Genomic DNA, 19753 nt, shown 5'->3' on the forward strand with positions numbered 1-19753 from the left:
GATAATATAATGATAAAATTCTATAACACCACCCTCCTGCTGCAGGACTGATGGTAGAGCCCACTCTGGTAATTTGGTATTTTCACATTAGCCACAATGAGTCTGATTTTGTGTAAATCACAGATGTGCAATTTGATATAGTAGAATAGAATCATGTGTGTGCATAGCTATTGTTAAACACCTTCAAAACCCACAGCTGACTCAGATTATCTGTGGCTATGTCGCACCTCATAATGACTGAATTCTATCAGCTGAGTTGTAAGGCAAAAAGAAGAGGATGAAACTTGATTTCTCATGCTAAAACATCATATAGTACATTGATGTGAACATTTTTATGTTAGCTATATTAGTTCAGACAATGTCTTATCTCCCATCATTAGAACAACAACCAGCCTGTCTTTGTTGTGGTACCATGCTGCCTGAGTTCCTTCTCAACTTCTCTTCTTTCCCGAGTTTTTTTTTTTTTATTTTCTTAATTTGACCTACTAAAGTCTTTAGTTTCTTATGAGATCCATATCTATAAACAGTGCTTCTAATTAGGCAATTAAAAGCTTGCACTTTTCCAAGAAATATAGCAATGTTGTACCCAGCAATTCATTTGGGGTACAATGCAGACTCCACACAAAGGCATTTCATCTAGAAACCTTATAAGAGAACCAGTAGCTGTGAGGCAGCAATGCTAGCCTCTAATATTTTCCTGCCGTTTAGCTTACCCTTAGCTTACCCTTCCTACTTACCTGGTATACTTCTGCAACTTCACTCTGCTCTTCTTCTTCTAACTTCTTTCTTCTTCTACTACTTCTTTCTTCTGTTCTTCAGCAAAATAAAAAAAAAAATCCAATGGCAAATTAATAAGTATCGGCATCAGCGTTAAAATCCTTCCTGTGTGACTGACTCAGTCACGATTGAATCAATCCCACAACTGGCTTACTGTTTGATTCTCGCTCTTTTCCCAGCACATAAAGCCCAGGAAGAGAGCGACAACCAATCAGCAGCCTTTAGCCCAGCAAGCACGTCATGTACGTGCCTGTGGACGTCGCAGTCCGAGCCCATTCCAATTCTATGCGGTTTGGAACCGCATAGACTGCTGGGCATCACAATGATGCCTTAATTAGTCCCCCGGGCTGCAATGAAAAAAAAAAATCTTTATTTAAAACCGCTGCAACCCGAGGCGGTTAAAGTCTAAGATACTTCAGTCATGGACTCGGAGACAAACTGTCACAAAGAAAGTAATTTTTAAGTAAAAGTAAACCAAAAAAATAATACTGTGCTACACAAAAAGGTACATTTTCTTTTTTTTAGCTGAGGGGGCTGCAGTCCAGCAGTCCGATGCCACGAGCCGCCCCTGATACAAAGACATCACCCACCCCCCTAAATACCTCCCCTTCATATCTGTCAAAGTGACAAAGGTAATTTGAACTGTTTGCTGCTGTGATTGATAGCTCATAGCAGAAGACAAAGTTCATGTACTGTTGCTTTGTACTATCCACCTACTTAGAGTGGGACACTAATTTTTACTGCACCATAGCCATTTTCAGTCCTCTAATTTTAATTGTTACCACCTAAAACTTGGTAACACATTGTTTGGCAGACTTCCAGCTTCATTTTTCAGGGATTCCTGAGAAAGCAAAATTCTTAAATAATTGTGTCACAAAGGCTGCAAAAATAAAACATTTTGTTTTTATATAGCACTGTGATCATACCTGTCAATTTCTTAGAGCAAGAAATCTGGACAAAGCCATAAATAATGGGGAAATAAAGGCCCAAAACTAGGGGCACTTTTTAAGCATTGCTCTTATAAGTTTAGAAAGTTGATAGAATAACAGGTTTTGCATTAGACTGTATTTTTCTGAAGGATATGAAGTCTGAAACTTAACTATCTGTCATTATGTTTATTTATTTATTTATTTATTTTATTTATTTTACATTTGTTGACCGGGATAGTCCTACTGGATACATGTCCATTTTCAGCGGAGGCCCGGGGAGAAAAGGTCCAACATAGTCACAGAGACAAATAGTTACATATTAGTGTTTAAGATAGAAAAGAATAAGAAGAATAAAAAGCAATTTACATACTACATACTACACTTGCTACCTTGTTCTAACAGACACAACTTACGACAGTTCAATATACAGATCTTTAAAAAGATGCTAGTGAATTTATTAAGACAGTTTATAGATTATAGTTTGGCTAATGTAGAGTGAACATGCTTTTTGATTACATATCCCCACTCTAGGTTGTCCTTTTGGGTTTAGATTTACTTGAGAAGTAGTATGGCCTTGGTTTAACGAAGAGGAGCTAGTCTGGGTTTGAGCATGGACATAGCCAATGTGACTTAAAATGGAGTTTTAGACTCTTTTTGAATTGAACAAGGGAAGTAATAAGCATGAGGTTGTTGGGGAGGGAGTTCCATAGCTTTCCGGTGGTGTTGGCGAACAGAGCATCGCTACACATATTGTTGGATTTGGGTGTTTGGACAAGGAGTCTGTTTGATGAGCGAAGGCAGCTTAGATTGGTGTAAGGAATTATTATATTTTTCAGTGCAGGGGTGTTATCAGGTTGTTTAAGAATTTTAAAAGCTTCTATGAGTTGGTTCATCTTGAGAAGATTAGGGAGTTCTATCCAGTCAAGTTTTTTCAAGTTAAAGCAGTGGTGTGTTCTATAGGGCAATCCGGTTACAAATCTGGCAATATGATTATAACAACCTGAAAGTTTGTTCAGGTCAGATTTGTTAAGGTTAGAAAGCACAGGAGAGGCATATAGAAGAGTAGAGAGAAGGTGTGAGCGGGCAGTGGCCACTTTGGCAAGAGGGGTTAGGAAGTTCTTTATCCTGTAAAAGGACCCAAGTTTCTTGTTTATGGACTTAATGGTTTGGTTGATATGCATATCAAATCTAAGTTTGTTGTCAATGATAACTCCTAGTAGCTTTGTGTAGGAATCTGGTGAGATGATGGTACCATTATTGGATTGTATAGTAAGATGTGTGGGAGGGGATGTATTTGTTGGGTAGAAGAGAAGTAGTTTGGTTTTGTTTGGGTTTAAGATCAGATGATGATCTGAGAGCCAGTTTTCCACTGTAGTAAAACAGAGCTGGGTGGCAGCTTGTAGGTTAGGTAGAGAGTCATCGGAACATATTAGAGTTGAGTCATCTGCATACTGAATACAGGTGGCTTCGGGGATGACTGAATGGAGGTAATTTATAAAGACTGAGAAAAGAAGAGGTCCTAATATGGAGCCTTGAGGAACTCCTATGGTATTTGGTAGCAGGTGAGAGAGCTTATTTTGCCACAGAACTGCTTGTTGTCTACCCGAGAGGTAGGCATGAAACCATTTAAGGGCTGTATTGTCTAGGTACAGGGTTTTCAGAGTGTGTAGAAGTAGCTGGTGGTAATTATGTCAAAGACTTTCGACAGGTCCAGAAAGAGAGCTGAGGATATTTTTTTGTTATTCCAGTTTTGGTTGATTTTATCGGTAAAAGAGAGGAGGGCGGTGGTCGTGCTGTGATGAGGTCTGAATCCATGTTGAGAGTTGGTCATTAGTTTGTTCTGGGTGAGATAGTGCATAAGTTGTTTGTGGACACACCTTTCCATAATTTTGGCAAGTGGTGACAGTATGGCTATTGGTCAATAGTTCGATAGTTCTGTGGATGAGCTACCTTTATGGAGTGGAATGACATAGGATATTTTCCATATTGAGGGGATTGTGGCCTCGGTTATGGTTCTATTGATTAGAATTGAGATAGGATAGGCTATGGCATCTGCAGCTATTTGCAGATATTCAGCTGGGAGTAGGTCTGCAGAAAGGGTAGTTGGTTTTAGTTTCTTCATTAGGGATCTGATATAGGATGTAGAGATAGGCTGAAGGTTAAAGGAGGGTAGTGACTTGGGTACAGGATTTTTTAATGTAGAGGAGGGGGAGGTAGTTGGTTGGCTAAGGACTGAATAGTCTCGGTAAAGAAAGTATTGAAGGTATTTGCTACTTCTTCTGGGCTTTTACCACTTAGTGTCCCAGGGGTAGGAGTGGAGGATTTGCCTGGATGGAGAAGGTTGTTTAAACCTGCCCAGAACTTCTGGGGGTTGTTTTGGTGTTTATGTTGCAGATGGCAGAAGTATTTTTTTTTGTAAAGGGTGATGGCTTTTTTAGTCTCATTTCTCAGTTGTTGGAATTTAATGCGATCTAGGGGTAACTTGGTAGTGCGCCATTTGTCCCATGCCTTATCTCTAAGTGTTATTTTGGATTTGGACTCTGTTGTTAGCCAGGGTGCTATACGTATCTTAGTTCTGATTGACCGTTTAAGGGCCTGAGAGTCAAGTATGTTAAGAAATGTGTCAGTAAAGAGAGTCACTCCCTCATCTAGGGGAAGGGACTTTAGCTTTGACCAGTTACAGGATTTAAGTTCCATTAGAAATTTTGTAGGCTCAAAGTTTTTTTTTGTTTCTGACGAGCCTGTACATGGGCAGTCTAGCACTGATGATTTTGTCTTTCATTATGAATGTGACCAGGTGATCACTAAGATCATTGGGGAGAGTCCCAGATATATACTTATGGGGGTGACTATTGGTGAGTATCCAATCAAGAATACTCTCTTTTTGGTTAGAATTTCCTGTTCTGGTGGTGGAGGATATTCTCTGGGAGAATCCGTGGAGGTTTATAAAGATAGGATTGGAGTGTGAAGAACATTGGTTCCAGTCGATGTTAACATCGCCTAGAACAATAGTTTCTTGAGGGTAGTTGTTAGCTATCCAGTTAAGAATGTTCTCCATTGTTTCTAAATTGTTCCCAGGGGGGATATATATCTCAATTAGATTTATGCTTTTTTGATTGTTTCGTTGTAGTTTTAGAGCTAATAATTCTGCATTGGAGACCTGGGGTGGTTGAATGGGATTAATTATGATGTAGGACAGCTATTCCACCTCCCCTTTTCTTTATGCGATCAACCCTGAATATATTATACTCGGGTAGCAGGATCTCATTATCTTTGGTTGCAGGTTTAAGCCATGTTTCTGATAGACACATTATGTCAGGGAGGTAGGTTGCTAACATGGCATGTAGGTTATGTACCTTGTTGTTTATGCTTCTTATATTTAGGTGGCAAATTAGAAGGGAGTTGGTCGACCTGTGGGAGAAAGGTAGGCTGGTAGAGTCTGAAATAGAGGATGGGCCTGGGTTAGGGTGGATGTCACCGTCTTTAGTAATATTTTTTCTCAGGTAGTCTAAGAGTCTCAAAAGTTTAATTAATAGTTTTAGACCATATTTGGATTTTGGAGGTTTTGGGTACAATTTATTGAGATACAGGCTGTTGGTACTTATTATTTTAGTGGACGTATGGAAAGGGGAGAGTTCAGCAGTAAGTAGAGTTGAAGGGGTACTGGTTTGTTGATTAGGATAGTGGAAGCCTAAGAATAGTTGATCTTCATAGCTAGTTAGGACATATGGGATAATTATGAGTGGTAGGATGAGGGGGATAATTTTGATAGTTGCCTTTGACATGGCAGGTGAGAATGTTTTCTTTCCTAAAGATGGTGGTAAAAACCTTTGAAGGAGTACTAGTGGTTAATTGTTAAAGTGGTGGAAGGGGGAGGGAGATGAAAGGGAGGTAGCTGTGAATGGTTGTTAAGGTAGTGGGGGTGTGGTTATATAGCTATAAATGTGGAGGTGCTGGGGGCGGGTGGGATAATGGGGCAGGGTGGGGCGTGGAGCAAGCCCGAGCGAAGCGAGGGCGAAGCAGAGCGGGGCTAAACCTGCCTCAGACTTTTTAGGGCCAGTGAATGGGCCAGCGGTTAGAGTGAGTTAAGGAACAAGCTTGTGAGTAAAAGAACCTTGTTTTTCACCAATATGGCTCACTAAGCATTAGACTATACCCTCACTCAGTTGTACCTACAGTTTACAATTTTTGTTAGTATTTTCCAGGGGTTGATTAATTTGGCTAGGATAGTGAGTTGTACTGCTGTGTTTAGAACCCAGTATGCTTGCTTTAACTGAGTTAAATAACTGGTTTTGTTTCTACTTTATTACTTATATTTATTAACCTTGTTCAAGCTTTATAATTGTAGTGGGACTGAGGAGTTGAGCCTGTCTGTGCGTTCGCACCAATTTTAGCGACCTTCCTTAATGCAGGTTTTAGAGCTTTGTAGCCAAGCAGGGAATTACAGGACAGTACCTGAGAGGAGATACAATACAGTAACACAGTCTTATTTTAGAGAGCTATTATCACCTTAGCACAGTGTAAATTTATCATACAGTTAAACAGATAACAAGTTACAGCATAGCATTTCTACAAAGAGAGAGTTTCCATAGTTAGTTCAATAGCAGCTGGAATGTAGTAACAGAGACCCTTATACAAGAATACTGCTACTCACTGTTAAGCAATTCAGCATAGAAGTTAACCCTCGACCTTATGCCTCAATTCTATTAACATGTATCAACACACAGCTATTCAAGTAATGTTAGCCAACAGATAGGAATATTGCAGTAATCTTATAGAACAGTGAGCGACAACTTGAGCGCACTTTAACGGTGCAATTTAGCTGTATATCACCACATAAATATGCCCATATAATCTTTAAGCCATTTCTAAGAAATACAGTCCCTTGCAGTTTAAGAAAAATATAATCACAGGATGATTTACTCAGTTGCTAATGTGTATTTAAACATACGTTAACAAATGCATACACTTTTCACAGGGTCTTTCACACTTTACTGGTTATCAGCGTTCGCGTCCTTGTAACATGCTTTCGCCCAGAGAATACGTTTTGCAGGAGTCTAATTAACTACTTACTCAGTGAAAAGTAAACACAGGCTCTAGCGTCTAACCAACAGTATAATCTCCTCCAGCAGTCGCTGAGAGATATGTACAAAAATAGATGAGTAAACTAACCAGAATTACATACTCTGTATTTGTGAGCAGCCGACTAGGTTCAGGAACACAGCAGTATTTAAAAAATGGCGGAAATCTGTAGGGGGATAAATAAGCTCGCCTACGTCGGAGGAGGGAGGGAGGAGTTATAAGTCAGAGGACTCCTAGACCAGGCTAAACCTGCCTCAGACTTTCTAGGGCCAGTGAATGGGCCAGCGGTTAGAGTGAGTTAAGGAACAAGCTTGTGAGTAAAAGAACCTTGTTTTTCACCACTATGGCTCACTAAGCGTCACTCTATACCCTCACTCAGTTGTACCTGCAGTTTACAATTTTTGTTAGTATTTTCCAGGGGTTGATTAATTTGGCTAGGACAGTGAGTTGTACTGCTGTGTTTAGAACCCAGTATGCTTGCTTTAACTGAGTTAAATATATGGTTTTGTTTCTACTTTATTACTTATATTTATTAACCTTGTTCAAGCTTTATGATTGTAGTGGGACTGAGGAGTTGAGCCTGTCTGTGCGTTCGCACCAATTTTAGCGACCTTCCTTAATGCAGGTTTTAGAGCTTTGTAGCCAAGCGGGGAATTACAGGACAGTACCTTGTTCAAGCTTTATGATTGTAGTGGGACTGAGGAGTTGAGCCTGTCTGTGCGTTCGCACCAATTTTAGCGACCTTCCTTAATGCAGGTTTTAGAGCTTTGTAGCCAAGCAGGGAATTACAGGACAGTACCTTGTTCAAGCTTTATGATTGTAGTGGGACTGAGGAGTTGAGCCTGTCTGTGCATTCGCACCAATTTTAGCGACCTTCCTTAATGCAGGTTTAGAGCTTTGTAGCCAAGCAGGGAATTACAGGACAGTACCTTGTTCAAGCTTTATGATTGTAGTGGGACTGAGGAGTTGAGCCTGTCTGTGCGTTCGCACCAGTTTTAGCGACCTTCCTTAATGCAGGTTTTAGAGCTTTGTAGCCAAGCAGGGAATTACAGGACAGTACCTTGTTGACTTTAACCCTCAATGATTTGTCAGTGATTTGCCAGAAAAACACAATTTTATGAGAAATAGACCAAAAATATGAGGCAAAAATCTGGCATTCTGCAGAAATCTGCAGAGATGAGAGGAATGAGTGATGCGCTTAAAATAAGACATTTTGAATCAACTTGCATTTTCTAAACAATAGTAATGCAAGTGTAAACTATCACATTTTTGACTTAACAGTAATCATCATTGATTACAGACCAATGGTCAGTAACTGCTTTACCACATCTAACGCTATCACTTAAATCCCTGCTCCCTAAGCTCAGACCCAGTACTGTCTCTCAGAACTATCTAACTACCTATAACTCACTCTTCTTCTACAAAACTGTCACTGGCATCCTACTCTGCTTGTTAAGCAGTCCAGGTACTCCTTCGACCTCCAAAAGCTCTGTCTACTTAATCATTCTGTGCCTTCTTGCTATCCCCTTCTACTTAATTTCTGATATGGATTCTACAGTCGCCCCATTTTTAAATTGATAACCTAGCTCAAATTAACTTTCTTGTCTCATACTCTTCTATTGTCTGAACCTACTTTTTTCTTAGTACATTTTAAATTTGACCTACTTTTACTATTTAACAGCATGCTTCTCTCTCTGAACTGTAGTAACCATTGTAAATATTTTACCTGCTGTTGTAACTATATTATACTGTTATTGTATTGTATTGATTTTTATTTACACTGGAGCTTTTCTCCCCCGGTTCTCCACTGAAAATGTTTTTTTTTTTTAGCCCAGTGGACTTTCCCGGTAAACAAAGTTCAATAAAATAAAATAAACTGACAAGTTATGAGGGTCAAAAGTAAGATTAAAAAAATCATGAGCATTTTGCAAAATCAGGGACATTTGAGATGCATGGTCCTAGGCCATTTATCTCTTATTGTACTGCTGGCTGTATTTGCTTCCTTTAATTTGTCTCTTGCAACTGGAGGATTTACCAAGTTGTCTGCAGTAATTTTCTTAAACCAGTAAATCATTGTTAATGCATCTTTTCTGATTTATTTTTCACACATTGTAACTCAGTATGCAGCCTCTCTCCTTCACTGTTTTGTTTCTAATTCCAGTCAATTCAGTTTTTATACCTCTATAAATCCATCCAACATATTTCTATTTATTGTGTTTATGTAAATATATTTATTCCCTTCCCTTTTTAATTCCAAGATACCAGCATTGGTCTTTCTTAAAGCTCCCATGTCACTTATTACAAGGAAAATAAAACTGCTTATTATAAAGAAACCCAGGCTCATATACCTGCATTTGAAGAATAATACAATAAATGTCAGAAAAGCTTATAAAATAATAATCTGGATTATACAGGGAGGCTGTGACGAGGAACCAGGAGTGGAGGCATTGTGTGATATGTATGAGAGAGGAAGCATGAGGTTAAGTGCCATGGAACCCTTTGCCTAAGGCACCATTTCACGTTCTTTTTACTAACTTTTTCTCAGGTAAGATCTTTGTGTTGCTGTGGAGGTTATGCTGTCTGTCTTTCTTTCTTTCTTTCTTTCTTTAAATAAGAAAATGTTATTAAAGGTTCTTCATACTTCTTTAGAAGTGCTTCTAATTATGATTTGGGTTGCACATATGCAACATTGATACTGTTGGGCATTTCAGTGTTATGATTGGTAGCATGTTGGTCTGTTGGTCAAAGGCATTATTTATTCCTTAGAATTTGAGTATACAGTGCATATACTGAGCCAGAATCATCTGTAATTAAGCAGAACAACTAAGTCTACCACCTCTTTTCACAAAGTAGAGAAATGTACTAAAATGATGCTATTTTAATCTCATGACAGCGATGGCTTAACTGCATTCCTCGTCGATGATGCTAACTGGCTAGGCTTTTGATTTCAGGTGTGACTTTTTTAATTTTGTAAATATATGCACATGCTTTCTGCTATTTGATTACTGCTTCATTAGCACCTTCATGTCCCATTGTGTGTCTCTATAGTGTAATACTGTGTGACTTAATCACTTGTTATAACCATTTACTTGTTGGTTGGGTGATGTACTGAACCACTGCTGCAGCTTTTGCATAAACTAGAGCCTGTGACAGGTTTTTGCTATTGCCCTAATTTGGGCGTTCATGATGTTTGGTGCATTTTATTTTGCAGATTATATTTCACTGTAATAATGTAATACTGAGGTAACTCCGTGTTGCTGCTTATATGGTACATTGTTTAGTATTTTGTATGCAATCAACTATCTGTTTGCAATTGTGGGTAGAGCTTGATTTATTATAGGCCTTATATAAAATATATATAATACACACATTGTGTGCATGTGTGTGTGTGTGTATGTGTGTGTGTGTGTGTGTGTGTGTGAGTGTGTGTGTGTGTGTGTGTGTGTGTGTGTGTGTGTGTGTGTGTGTGTGTGTGTGTGTGTGTGTGTGTGTGTGTGTGTGTTGTTTACTGGAGTGGTGCACTGATACCACTGACCAAATTCAGAATCAGCTGCCTGGATGAAATTCAAAACATTTCATAAACAAAAAAGACAGATAAGTAAGCAATAACACATGCCACATTCTTAGCACATGGTCATGGATATTTTTTTAACCTGCTGCAAGGTAGACCTCCATGGATTTGGAGCCCTGACTGCCTAACTAATACTCCCTAGAAGATTGCATATTCAGTTGAAGCCACAGAAGAAATTATAATGAAGCGGGGCAGAACACAGATTTCAAGGGAATGTTAAAACTCTATAGAAGACTGAAGCATTAACATTACTAAACAGCATACAGCAATCAGAGAGATTATACTTGTTTTATGAGCACATTATGACCATGCACGTGGTTTGATAATGTGTTTCTGATAACAATAATGCTGGTAAAGACTATAGAACAGACATGAAACAAGCAGCAAGCACATAGGATGGCAAAATGTGAGGAGATAAGGATTGAGCATGATGGAGGTGGGTGAGTAAGAAAGTAGACTTCAATCACTATGAACCCATGATTTTCACACTGATATGACAACATAGCAATGCATTACTAAGGACAGTCAATGAAGCACTATTACTGTTAAGGAGTCATTAAGAAGACATATGTATGTGATATGTGGCACATCTGCAGAGTTGCTATCAAATAATGTTAAACAGCCATTCACTTAACTGCATTTTTAATATTCCTTCAAAATTTGTAACCATCTTCATCCTATAATTACTTCACCGTCTCCTACTCAGTATCTATTTTCAGCTGATTCCATTTGAAAGAAACTAGACTCTTATAAGCTTGATATTAGTTAATACTTACTGTATTCTTCATTTACTTGTCATGTTTCCATCAACTGTCATATTATTATAATTATGTGTATGTACATTTACTATTCTGTTTATGTACATTTATTATTTTTTGATTAACATTACTAGTCTATGTATGTATGTATGTACCTTAATTATGTAAATCTTATGTAACTGCCTTCTCATGCTGTAAAATGAAGCATTTCTCCCCAGGCCTCCACTGGAAATGGGACTTGTGCCCAGTCGGACTTTCTCTGTAAACAAAAGCAATAAATAACTAAATACATTTGTAGTTGTGTGCATGTGTTGTGTTGGTTTTAGAACCAGGTAGGAGGTTGGACATGGGACTATAGAACCAAGATTAAAGAAAAAGCACAGAGAGAGTAGCAAACCCTATGACTGATGGAGTTTGGGGGTAACACAATAAGGCAGGGAGAAACATACCTCTCTACCTCATATCACAAGAAATCTGGACAAAGCTTAAATAATGGGGGTACAATGGCCCCGAACAGTGGGAATTTTTAAATATTGCCTTATAAACTTAGAAAGTTGACAGAATAACGGGTGTCACAATAGTATGAATTTTCTGAAGGGTATGAGGTCTCAAACTCAAATGTCTGCCATTATTTTCTGACTTCCATCCTCACTGATTTGCCAAAAAACACAAAATTTTTATGAGGAACACCCCAAAAGTGTGAGACAAAAATCTGAGGATTCTGCGAAAATCTGAACAGTTGAGAGGTATAGGTGAGGATATAATGGTGAATAAGGCATCAGACAAACAGAGGGAAGACAATTGTAAGGTTAAAGTGTATAACATACAGGGGTGACTATACACATAAAATGTAGGAGTATACTGGGTTTGGGAATGGGGTGGATGTTCAAAAATGCAGTCTCTGCCAGCTTTGACACAGTGTGAGATTATTCCTAACTCTGGGACCCATCATCACTGGGTCCTGCCTCAGGACCTAGAGGCATCTCTGGACATGCCAAATCAAAAGTCTAACTCTGCACAGTCATATTATTTCCATTAAGGAATACCAGTACTGACAGATGGTGTTTTGCTCTATAAATATAATTTACCATTTTTATTGCTACATGTCACTATGCAAACAGGCACATCTTTCATAACCGAAGATATACTTACCCTGTGTTCTCTCAGGGGCTAGAGGTATAAAAACACCTTAATGGAATATTTGATGGTGGCATGTATGGACAGGTTATATGTTTAGCTATTTGACAAAATACTTATGGTACTGAGATGGTGACTGTGATATAACTTCAGCTTGCTATCAGACAAGGAGGTCAGACTTTTGGTGACATAAGTCACTATAGTGATGATGGCACCATTCGCCTATTCTTGGAATGACAGTAGCATGGGTGACAGCTTTGGCCAAACTATTCCAGGCATCAGCTTTACATTCTAACTCGGTATAGCCCTCCTGTAGGAATTTCTGCTTGCACTGTTTATATAGGATGTCCAGAAAAATCTTGGACTCCTCACACCACCTCTGTGTTCTGAAAGGAGCACTACCCTCATCTTCTCCCACCATAGTTCTCTCAACTGCAAAGATCTCAGGAAAAATAACAGGAAACTGGTGCCCAAATGACCTCACATGTGTTTCAGCCTTCACACACACAGACAGGCACCTCAATTTTAACTATATGTGTCTGCTTAGCTCTTGTTTAGTTATGCACTCGCTTCCCTACCTGAGCTGTGCCCTGCCATTAGTACATTGTTACATGGTTGTCTATGTCTGATGCACAGTGTGGCCAGTCTATGAATGAATAAGCAAAGTCTGGTGTTTGTGTATGCATTATTTTTACTTTGCATGTATCTGCTTAGCTGATGTAAAGCTATGTTGTAAAACTTACATTGTAAAGTTATGTTATAGATCCTTTTGCAAAGACATGTTTACAATAGCAACCTCTAACATTACTCAGTAATTTACACTGGCTGAATATGAGCATATGACCATGTACAACTCCAAGGTGAATGGCGTGTTGTCGCTTGACACTTAAACATTTTTGAATTGCCCCATTATGTTTATTGTCTTATTAGCATACTCATCACCTCATTATACAGTTATTAGCATATAATAAACACTGTCATGTTTTGTTTTGGCTGGCCAAGTTGTGTAGCTGTGTTTTCTAAATTGCACACACCCTGTGTATGGTCTGTTACACAAATTTGCTAAGCTCAAAGATGTGAATGCTTATGAATTCCACCTAGAGTTTTATTTATTTATATTTTTACTGTAAGATGATTAAGTACCTCAACTGGTGGCAAAAGATTACCACTCTGCCAGTACATGGTGCCTGGATGAGCAATATCCTGCAATGAAAAAAAAACTAATGGAAAACAACTATGAGTGCTCCCCCCCCACACACACACACACACTCCCAGCTTTAAAAAAATATCAAACTTTCTTTTCACACTATTTCCCCCGTGAGTTGGCTCTTGGTGGTATAATATCTTCTGAGAATTTTAGAAACTTTTGGATTGAGACTACTGCCCAAAGAAGTAGTTAAATTCCTACCCTGAAATAACATGTGATGTCGCTTTGCTTTCTTTTTTTAACTAGAAATTAAAAAAAAATGTCCATTGTCATCTTCTGGGATTCATCCTTCCCATTACCTTGTTAATCTTAACTATATTTTAGGAGATGTGAGTCAGTCTTCTCACAAAAAAACTAAGATGCATTTTCAATCTTGTGATGCTAACCATAAACTGAGTTCAGTGCTACACAACATTTATATATCAAATGAACTGCTGCTCACCAGTTTATTTTGACTTTAACTTTGTCATGTGTTCACATTTTGGTCCCAGCATTTCAAAATAACATCTATGTGAGTATATCTCAAGAAGCCACCTTAATTGGTATCTCTTTCCCAGACGTGGTTTTGTACACTGATTGTGAAAACATTTTACTAGAATGAATTCTGTGATGGACCTATATAACTTGCAGTGTGATTCACTTATAAATATTCTGAAAATGTCCAGTAATAATAATAATAACCAACTCTGTGCAGTCATACAGTAATGGTGTTTGCATAGATACTGTGAAATCATGCTTTCTGGTTTCATTACACAGCAGCAGTGGCACATTTCTTGAGCTGGGGGCCTAATGCAACTGTGATGAAAATGTGTATTATGACTATTAAGTCAATGCTTTACGTCTCTGTTTTCTGTGATAAACATTCATTTATAATTTGTTATTGTGTTATTTTCTTCTGCTTTCCTATGACCATCAGCTATCCCCCTCCCCAACTGAACTATCAGTCTTTTTTCACGCCCAGCCTAAAGGCTACTTTTATAATGCGGGTGAGATCCGGCTGGTAACAAGCTGTAACTGCAAGTCTGGGGTATTTTTTTCCTTAACCAGATCCCCACAATGGCAGTGGGACCCCTTTTCCTGAAGCTGAGACCACTAGGCCATCTGTGTTAGACCCTATGGCAAGTTGGCATGCCTCCCTACACTTACCAATTTTTAACTGCAGTTCAAAGCCCTGGTATCATGACCTTTGCCCTGGCATCTCTTGCCACCACTGTAATAGCAGCACAGCAAAACAGATTACTTCCCTCCTTGTATGAGATGATCAAGCTGACTGTGGATATTTACTCCCATCTCTTAGCACAAGCTCCTCCATCACCCCAGGCAGTTCAAATGTGTTGTTACACTTGCCATACATCTGTCTTTTCCAGTTAATTTCATTTCTGGCTATACTCCTGATGTTAAAACTGCAAGTGGTTTTAAAACAAAACAAAGATTATAACATGATTTTTTTTTATGTTTTAGTTTCACTGTCGACTGAGGTTTTCTTTCTGACCACAGTCACAAAATTATGTCAGCTTAGGTACTGGCAATTAATTATCTGAATACAACAACAAAGCATTATGGGTAATCAAAGCTTAGTTGCTTGCATTATGATCTTAATAACAGATCACTGCATGAGTTAATTTTCAATGTAGGGTGTTCCACCTATGAGTTATGGCTGACAAATTGTCTAACTAGGATATATAACCCTCCCCTGTTGTTGCAGCTAGCATGTAACAATAGTAGCTTATATACTAATATATGGAGTTAGACACTGTAGGCTCAGTCTTTCATGATTTCATGTCATGTCAGGAGTTTCCAGTTTCAAGAACATTTCAAGGGGCAGTGCACATTATCAAAATAAATAGCAAAAAACACACTTTTTGCACAAAAAACTGACAATTTTGATATAATATATGATATGGGGATTACTTCTATCATTAAGGGTTGAGGGTTGGTTATTTAACTTTAATATGGAAAGTGTGATAATACACTCTAAGAAAGTCAAGATCTTTTGTAGTGCAGGCAGGGCTCCTTCCCTGAATGTCACAGAGCCAGATAACTTTCATTTATTACTTTGTCAGTTTATACTGCTTTGAGTACTGCATTGCAAAACATCAGTGTTACTATGATACATCACAAACATAAGAGCTATGGTTTTCATATGCAGGCAATATTGCCAACTTTTCAGATACAGATGTGGTTGCAGGCATTGACTAGAGACTCACCTTTTGGGGTGAAGTTTTGTAGTGAGCATTCTCACTTTATAAGGTAGGTAGTTAAGATAAAATTGTAAAGTATTTAGATTACAACTATTGATAGCTGCTGATACTTTAGGCTGCGGTGGTGCAGCGGTTAGCATTGTCGCCTCACAGCAAGAGGCTCTCCCGTTTGATTCTCGGCTGGAGCAACTTCTGTGTGGAGTCTGCATGTCCTCCCCGCAGTTGAATGACGTCTAAAGACATGCAGGTAGATGCGTGCGTGAATGGGTGTGCCTTCTTTGAAGGTTAGGCATCAGGCTGGCAACTCGGCACCATAAAAATCCACTGCCAATCATTAGTGGACCGGAGTTCCGCTGTGGCGACCCCTAACTGGGAAAAGACAAAAGATATCGGCTGATACTTTGAGACTATTGTCACATTTGTACCTTTTTCTGCAATTTTCAGTATTATGACAGGTTGATGACGCTACAAACACTTCTACAAACTGTATGATAAATGTTGCAGCAGCTGCTATTCTTAATGCAATTTAACAATGATTTTTATTGAATTCTAGATGATAATATCATCTATAGCACCATAACTCCACTTTCCAATAATAATGTAAAGCCTTTCATTTCTGAGATCTCCTTAACTGCAGCCATACTGTCAGCACAGGCAAATGTATTTGGGGGTTGGTGACATTCTGTAGTTAAGCACCGTTTGTGCAGTGGTAAAGTGGGGTGCTTTTTTGCAAGGAATTACAAAACCTGTATTTAGTAGATCATACTGGCTATCTGTATGTAGCAAGAAGCAGTCATTAAGGGGTTCATCAATGGAAAAGACCTACAATTTTAGGCCAAAATTGGTGAATCAGATACTCCAATGGCCTAAAGGTCTTCTTGCTTGGCTCAAGGACTGAAGCCACAAGAATGACACCATGTTATCTTGGGGGCAAAAAAAAAAAAAAAAAAAACACAAAAAAATACTGCTACTTGTTGGAACTGCTGTTTAATGAAGTCTTAAGTTTCTATGTTATATAAGTGCCCACAGTAAAATAATACATGACTATTATGCACTTTCTAACCAACTTTTCAGCTCGGAAGAGGCATCTGGGGTTAATGGAACTGTTCAGTTCCACACAGGCACTTTCAAATTTTTCTAATGTGGTGATAATTTAATATTGCATTTGTGATGGATTATTTGTACGTCCATATGTAGACTGACAGAAATTGGGAGTTACTATGACTCCTATCTGGGTAGGAATACAGTGTAGCATGTAATTTTAATGTATTTCTTTGTTGATGACATGCCTACAAATACTAACAAAAAGCGGGGTAAATGTAAACAACGTAGATACATATGTAGAAATCATAAAACCAATGAGTTTATCTATGAATCAGACATCTTTATAATTTCTTATCTTTTTTTTTTGATGGAAGTCAGGATCCCATTGTTTGATACATTAATTAGGAGGTATATTAGGGGAAGCACCCCTTTATGGCATTGGAACTAATCTCTTACTCTGATAAAACTACAACACTTTTCTTTGAGTATATTTTAGTGCTTCAGCATAGAACTAGTAAATGTCATGTGAAAATCAAAAATGAAATCTTGAAATAATATTTTTGTTGATGATAAGAAGGCTAAAGAGAATAGTTAGGTAATTAAATCTCATTAAATATTTCACCCCGTTAGATATTTCGCAGTGTAGATAAGAAACACATTTCATAGACCAGGTGAACATCCTCAAAAGCATGGTTGCTAAATATTTAAAAGTGGCTGTCAGAATTATGAAGATGATTATAGTTATAAAAAGGGAGGGATGCAGCCAGGATAGTAGGTCTCATTATTAGCTGAGCAGCTAAAATAGTGATTGAGACTAAAGTACAAGTACTTAACTTTCACTGCTATCAAACAATATGTTCAATTCATTTGAGTGAAATCATTACAATTTGGCATTAAGCCCCATGGTGCCTGAATGTTTTCTCTGCTCATACCCTCTATGCTGGCTTCCATTCTGCTGATTTATAAACAGTTTTGAGAGAAGTGTGTATTGCAGATTTAGATTTCTTGATAATTACTTGGCCCATATGAAGAGCCTTAGTTTTGTAAAATAATGAGCAAAGTAAGCTACTACAGTGAACATGTATCATTTTCACCTCTGTAGTTTTTTTTTAATTCTGAAATTTGTATTCTAAAGATTCTCAGCAAAAGCGGGAAGAAGGCTTTCAGAAGCGATCCCCATTCGAGATGATTATGAACCAAATCCGGAGGAAGAAATCATTTGCTGAAAGACAGCATCGTTCTTCTGTATCAAGATTCTTCAGATCATCAGAACAGGACAAGTCTAAAACAGAGAGCATTCCGGAAAAAAATGAAGGAGATGAGAAAGCCAGTTCTGAAACTGACGGAGAGGATAAAGAAAATATTAGCCGTCTATCAGGTGATCCTTTCTTAATATATAAATGTGTTTTATTTATAAAAATATAGTGAAACTTCCATGGGCTAAAAACAAGTAATTGCCTTATTCAACATTTTATTTAATTTTGATAAAACTTCATTTGTTGATTACCTGTCTTAGAAAAAAAGGCAAGGCGATATAAATAAACAGTAAAACTATTCACAATCACTAAATACTGTCAATAGGCATAGCCAGGAATATATTTACTGCTCTTATGTGTAATAACCAAAATAACAATGCTGAGGTCAGTATTCTAACTCCTGAAAAAGCTCCCACCCCATCATAGGGCCTGGCTTTTGTACTCACTATTCCCAAGGACCCCAGACAGTTAAATGGCCTAATAGCACTGGCCTTTCATTATGATTAAAGAGAAGCCCAAGAGCAGTTATCACAGTCTGTCAATGCTTTATGATTGTTTATCTGGTTAACTCCATCTCCTTATAGATATATTCTCACAAACTGTCATTACAGCTGGTAAGCCAGGATCACTCACCTAATTTTGCTTCTAAGCAGTATTAGCTTTACCTAGCTTATGCTGCTCATTAAACATTTTCCAAGCATGGGATGCACTTTTTCACTGATTTAACATACATTACTTCTAAAATAAGTAACCCACTGGAATAAAAATATAGTAATTTACCTATTTCCATTGAGCAAATGTAGAAGGAACATCCTTCTGTTTATAAGTTTTTATTATACCTTTCATACAGGTAGCTAGACCAGTTTAAATTCATAGTTAAGAAACATGAATACATTGGTATCAGCTAGAATATCCAGTAGCATCTCTGATTCCATCAAAATTATCTGATGTCCAGAAGACTATAACAGTATCCCTGTATATGATTAAATACTGCCCAGTGACATAAGCTATGAAAGATATATTTCCAAGAACTGCCCACCCATAATGCATGTATGCACTAGGATGCCCTCTCCTGGAAAAAACACTCCACAGATATTTCCACTGAAGTGAAACATATGCTAAGACAGTTCCACTGAAATGAAAAATATGGCAAGACAGTTTCGGTATATTTTCCCTAGGTCTCAGACTTAGTTTAATGTTTACACTCTCCTGTTTTACAACATTCAGTTAAGCAGGTTAAATGGATATATGTTGGTGTTAACAGTGGGTCTCCATTTTATTTGATTACTCAACTGCTACAGACTCACAATAGTCTAGACTATTTAAGGACACATGTCATTTGAACATAGTCTTATGAAGTGGACAGATTAAGAAACAGACTAGTAATGGCTATACCTTGTTAAGTCAGAAAATAATTTTTGTTTCAGAGAAATAAATTATCTATATTAAATTATATACAAGGAATATTAGGAGAAAGAATGTGAGTCCTTCACCAAGAAAAAGGTTACGTATATTAAGCCTGTCATTATTCCAAAATAGAAAATTACTTATACATTAACTATACTAAACTATATTTTCTGACAGATCTCTCAGTACAGTACCAAATACAGTACCTACTGGTATGCACTCAGTATATCATATTTACTGATTTTTTTGTATCTTTGCCTGCTCACGGTGTAATGAGTTTGAAACTGACAATATTTACTGTTACTGGAAATGTTGATGGGTTCATACTTATTGGCAGAGAATTCTGTATCTTACTTTTCTGAATGTTTAATTAGCCTAAAACAT

At 37.9% G+C, this 19753-nt stretch overlaps 1 protein-coding gene across 1 annotated transcript in view; it reads left to right on the top strand.

Moving 5' to 3' along the window:
• The window catches only part of LRRC31 (leucine rich repeat containing 31), a 500475-nt gene that overhangs the window by 32286 nt on the left and 448436 nt on the right, over positions 1 to 19753 (top strand). Inside the window, exon 2 of the mRNA XM_044070078.1 lies at positions 17842 to 18084. Within this exon, the coding sequence (XP_043926013.1) occupies positions 17842 to 18084 (243 nt within the window). The remainder of the gene's footprint in view (positions 1 to 17841; positions 18085 to 19753) is intronic.

The sequence above is a fragment of the Protopterus annectens genome, chromosome 4.part1, assembly GCF_019279795.1.
Source record: "Protopterus annectens isolate FY-2018-M chromosome 4.part1, PAN1.0, whole genome shotgun sequence".
NCBI classification, from domain to species: domain Eukaryota; kingdom Metazoa; phylum Chordata; order Ceratodontiformes; family Protopteridae; genus Protopterus; species Protopterus annectens.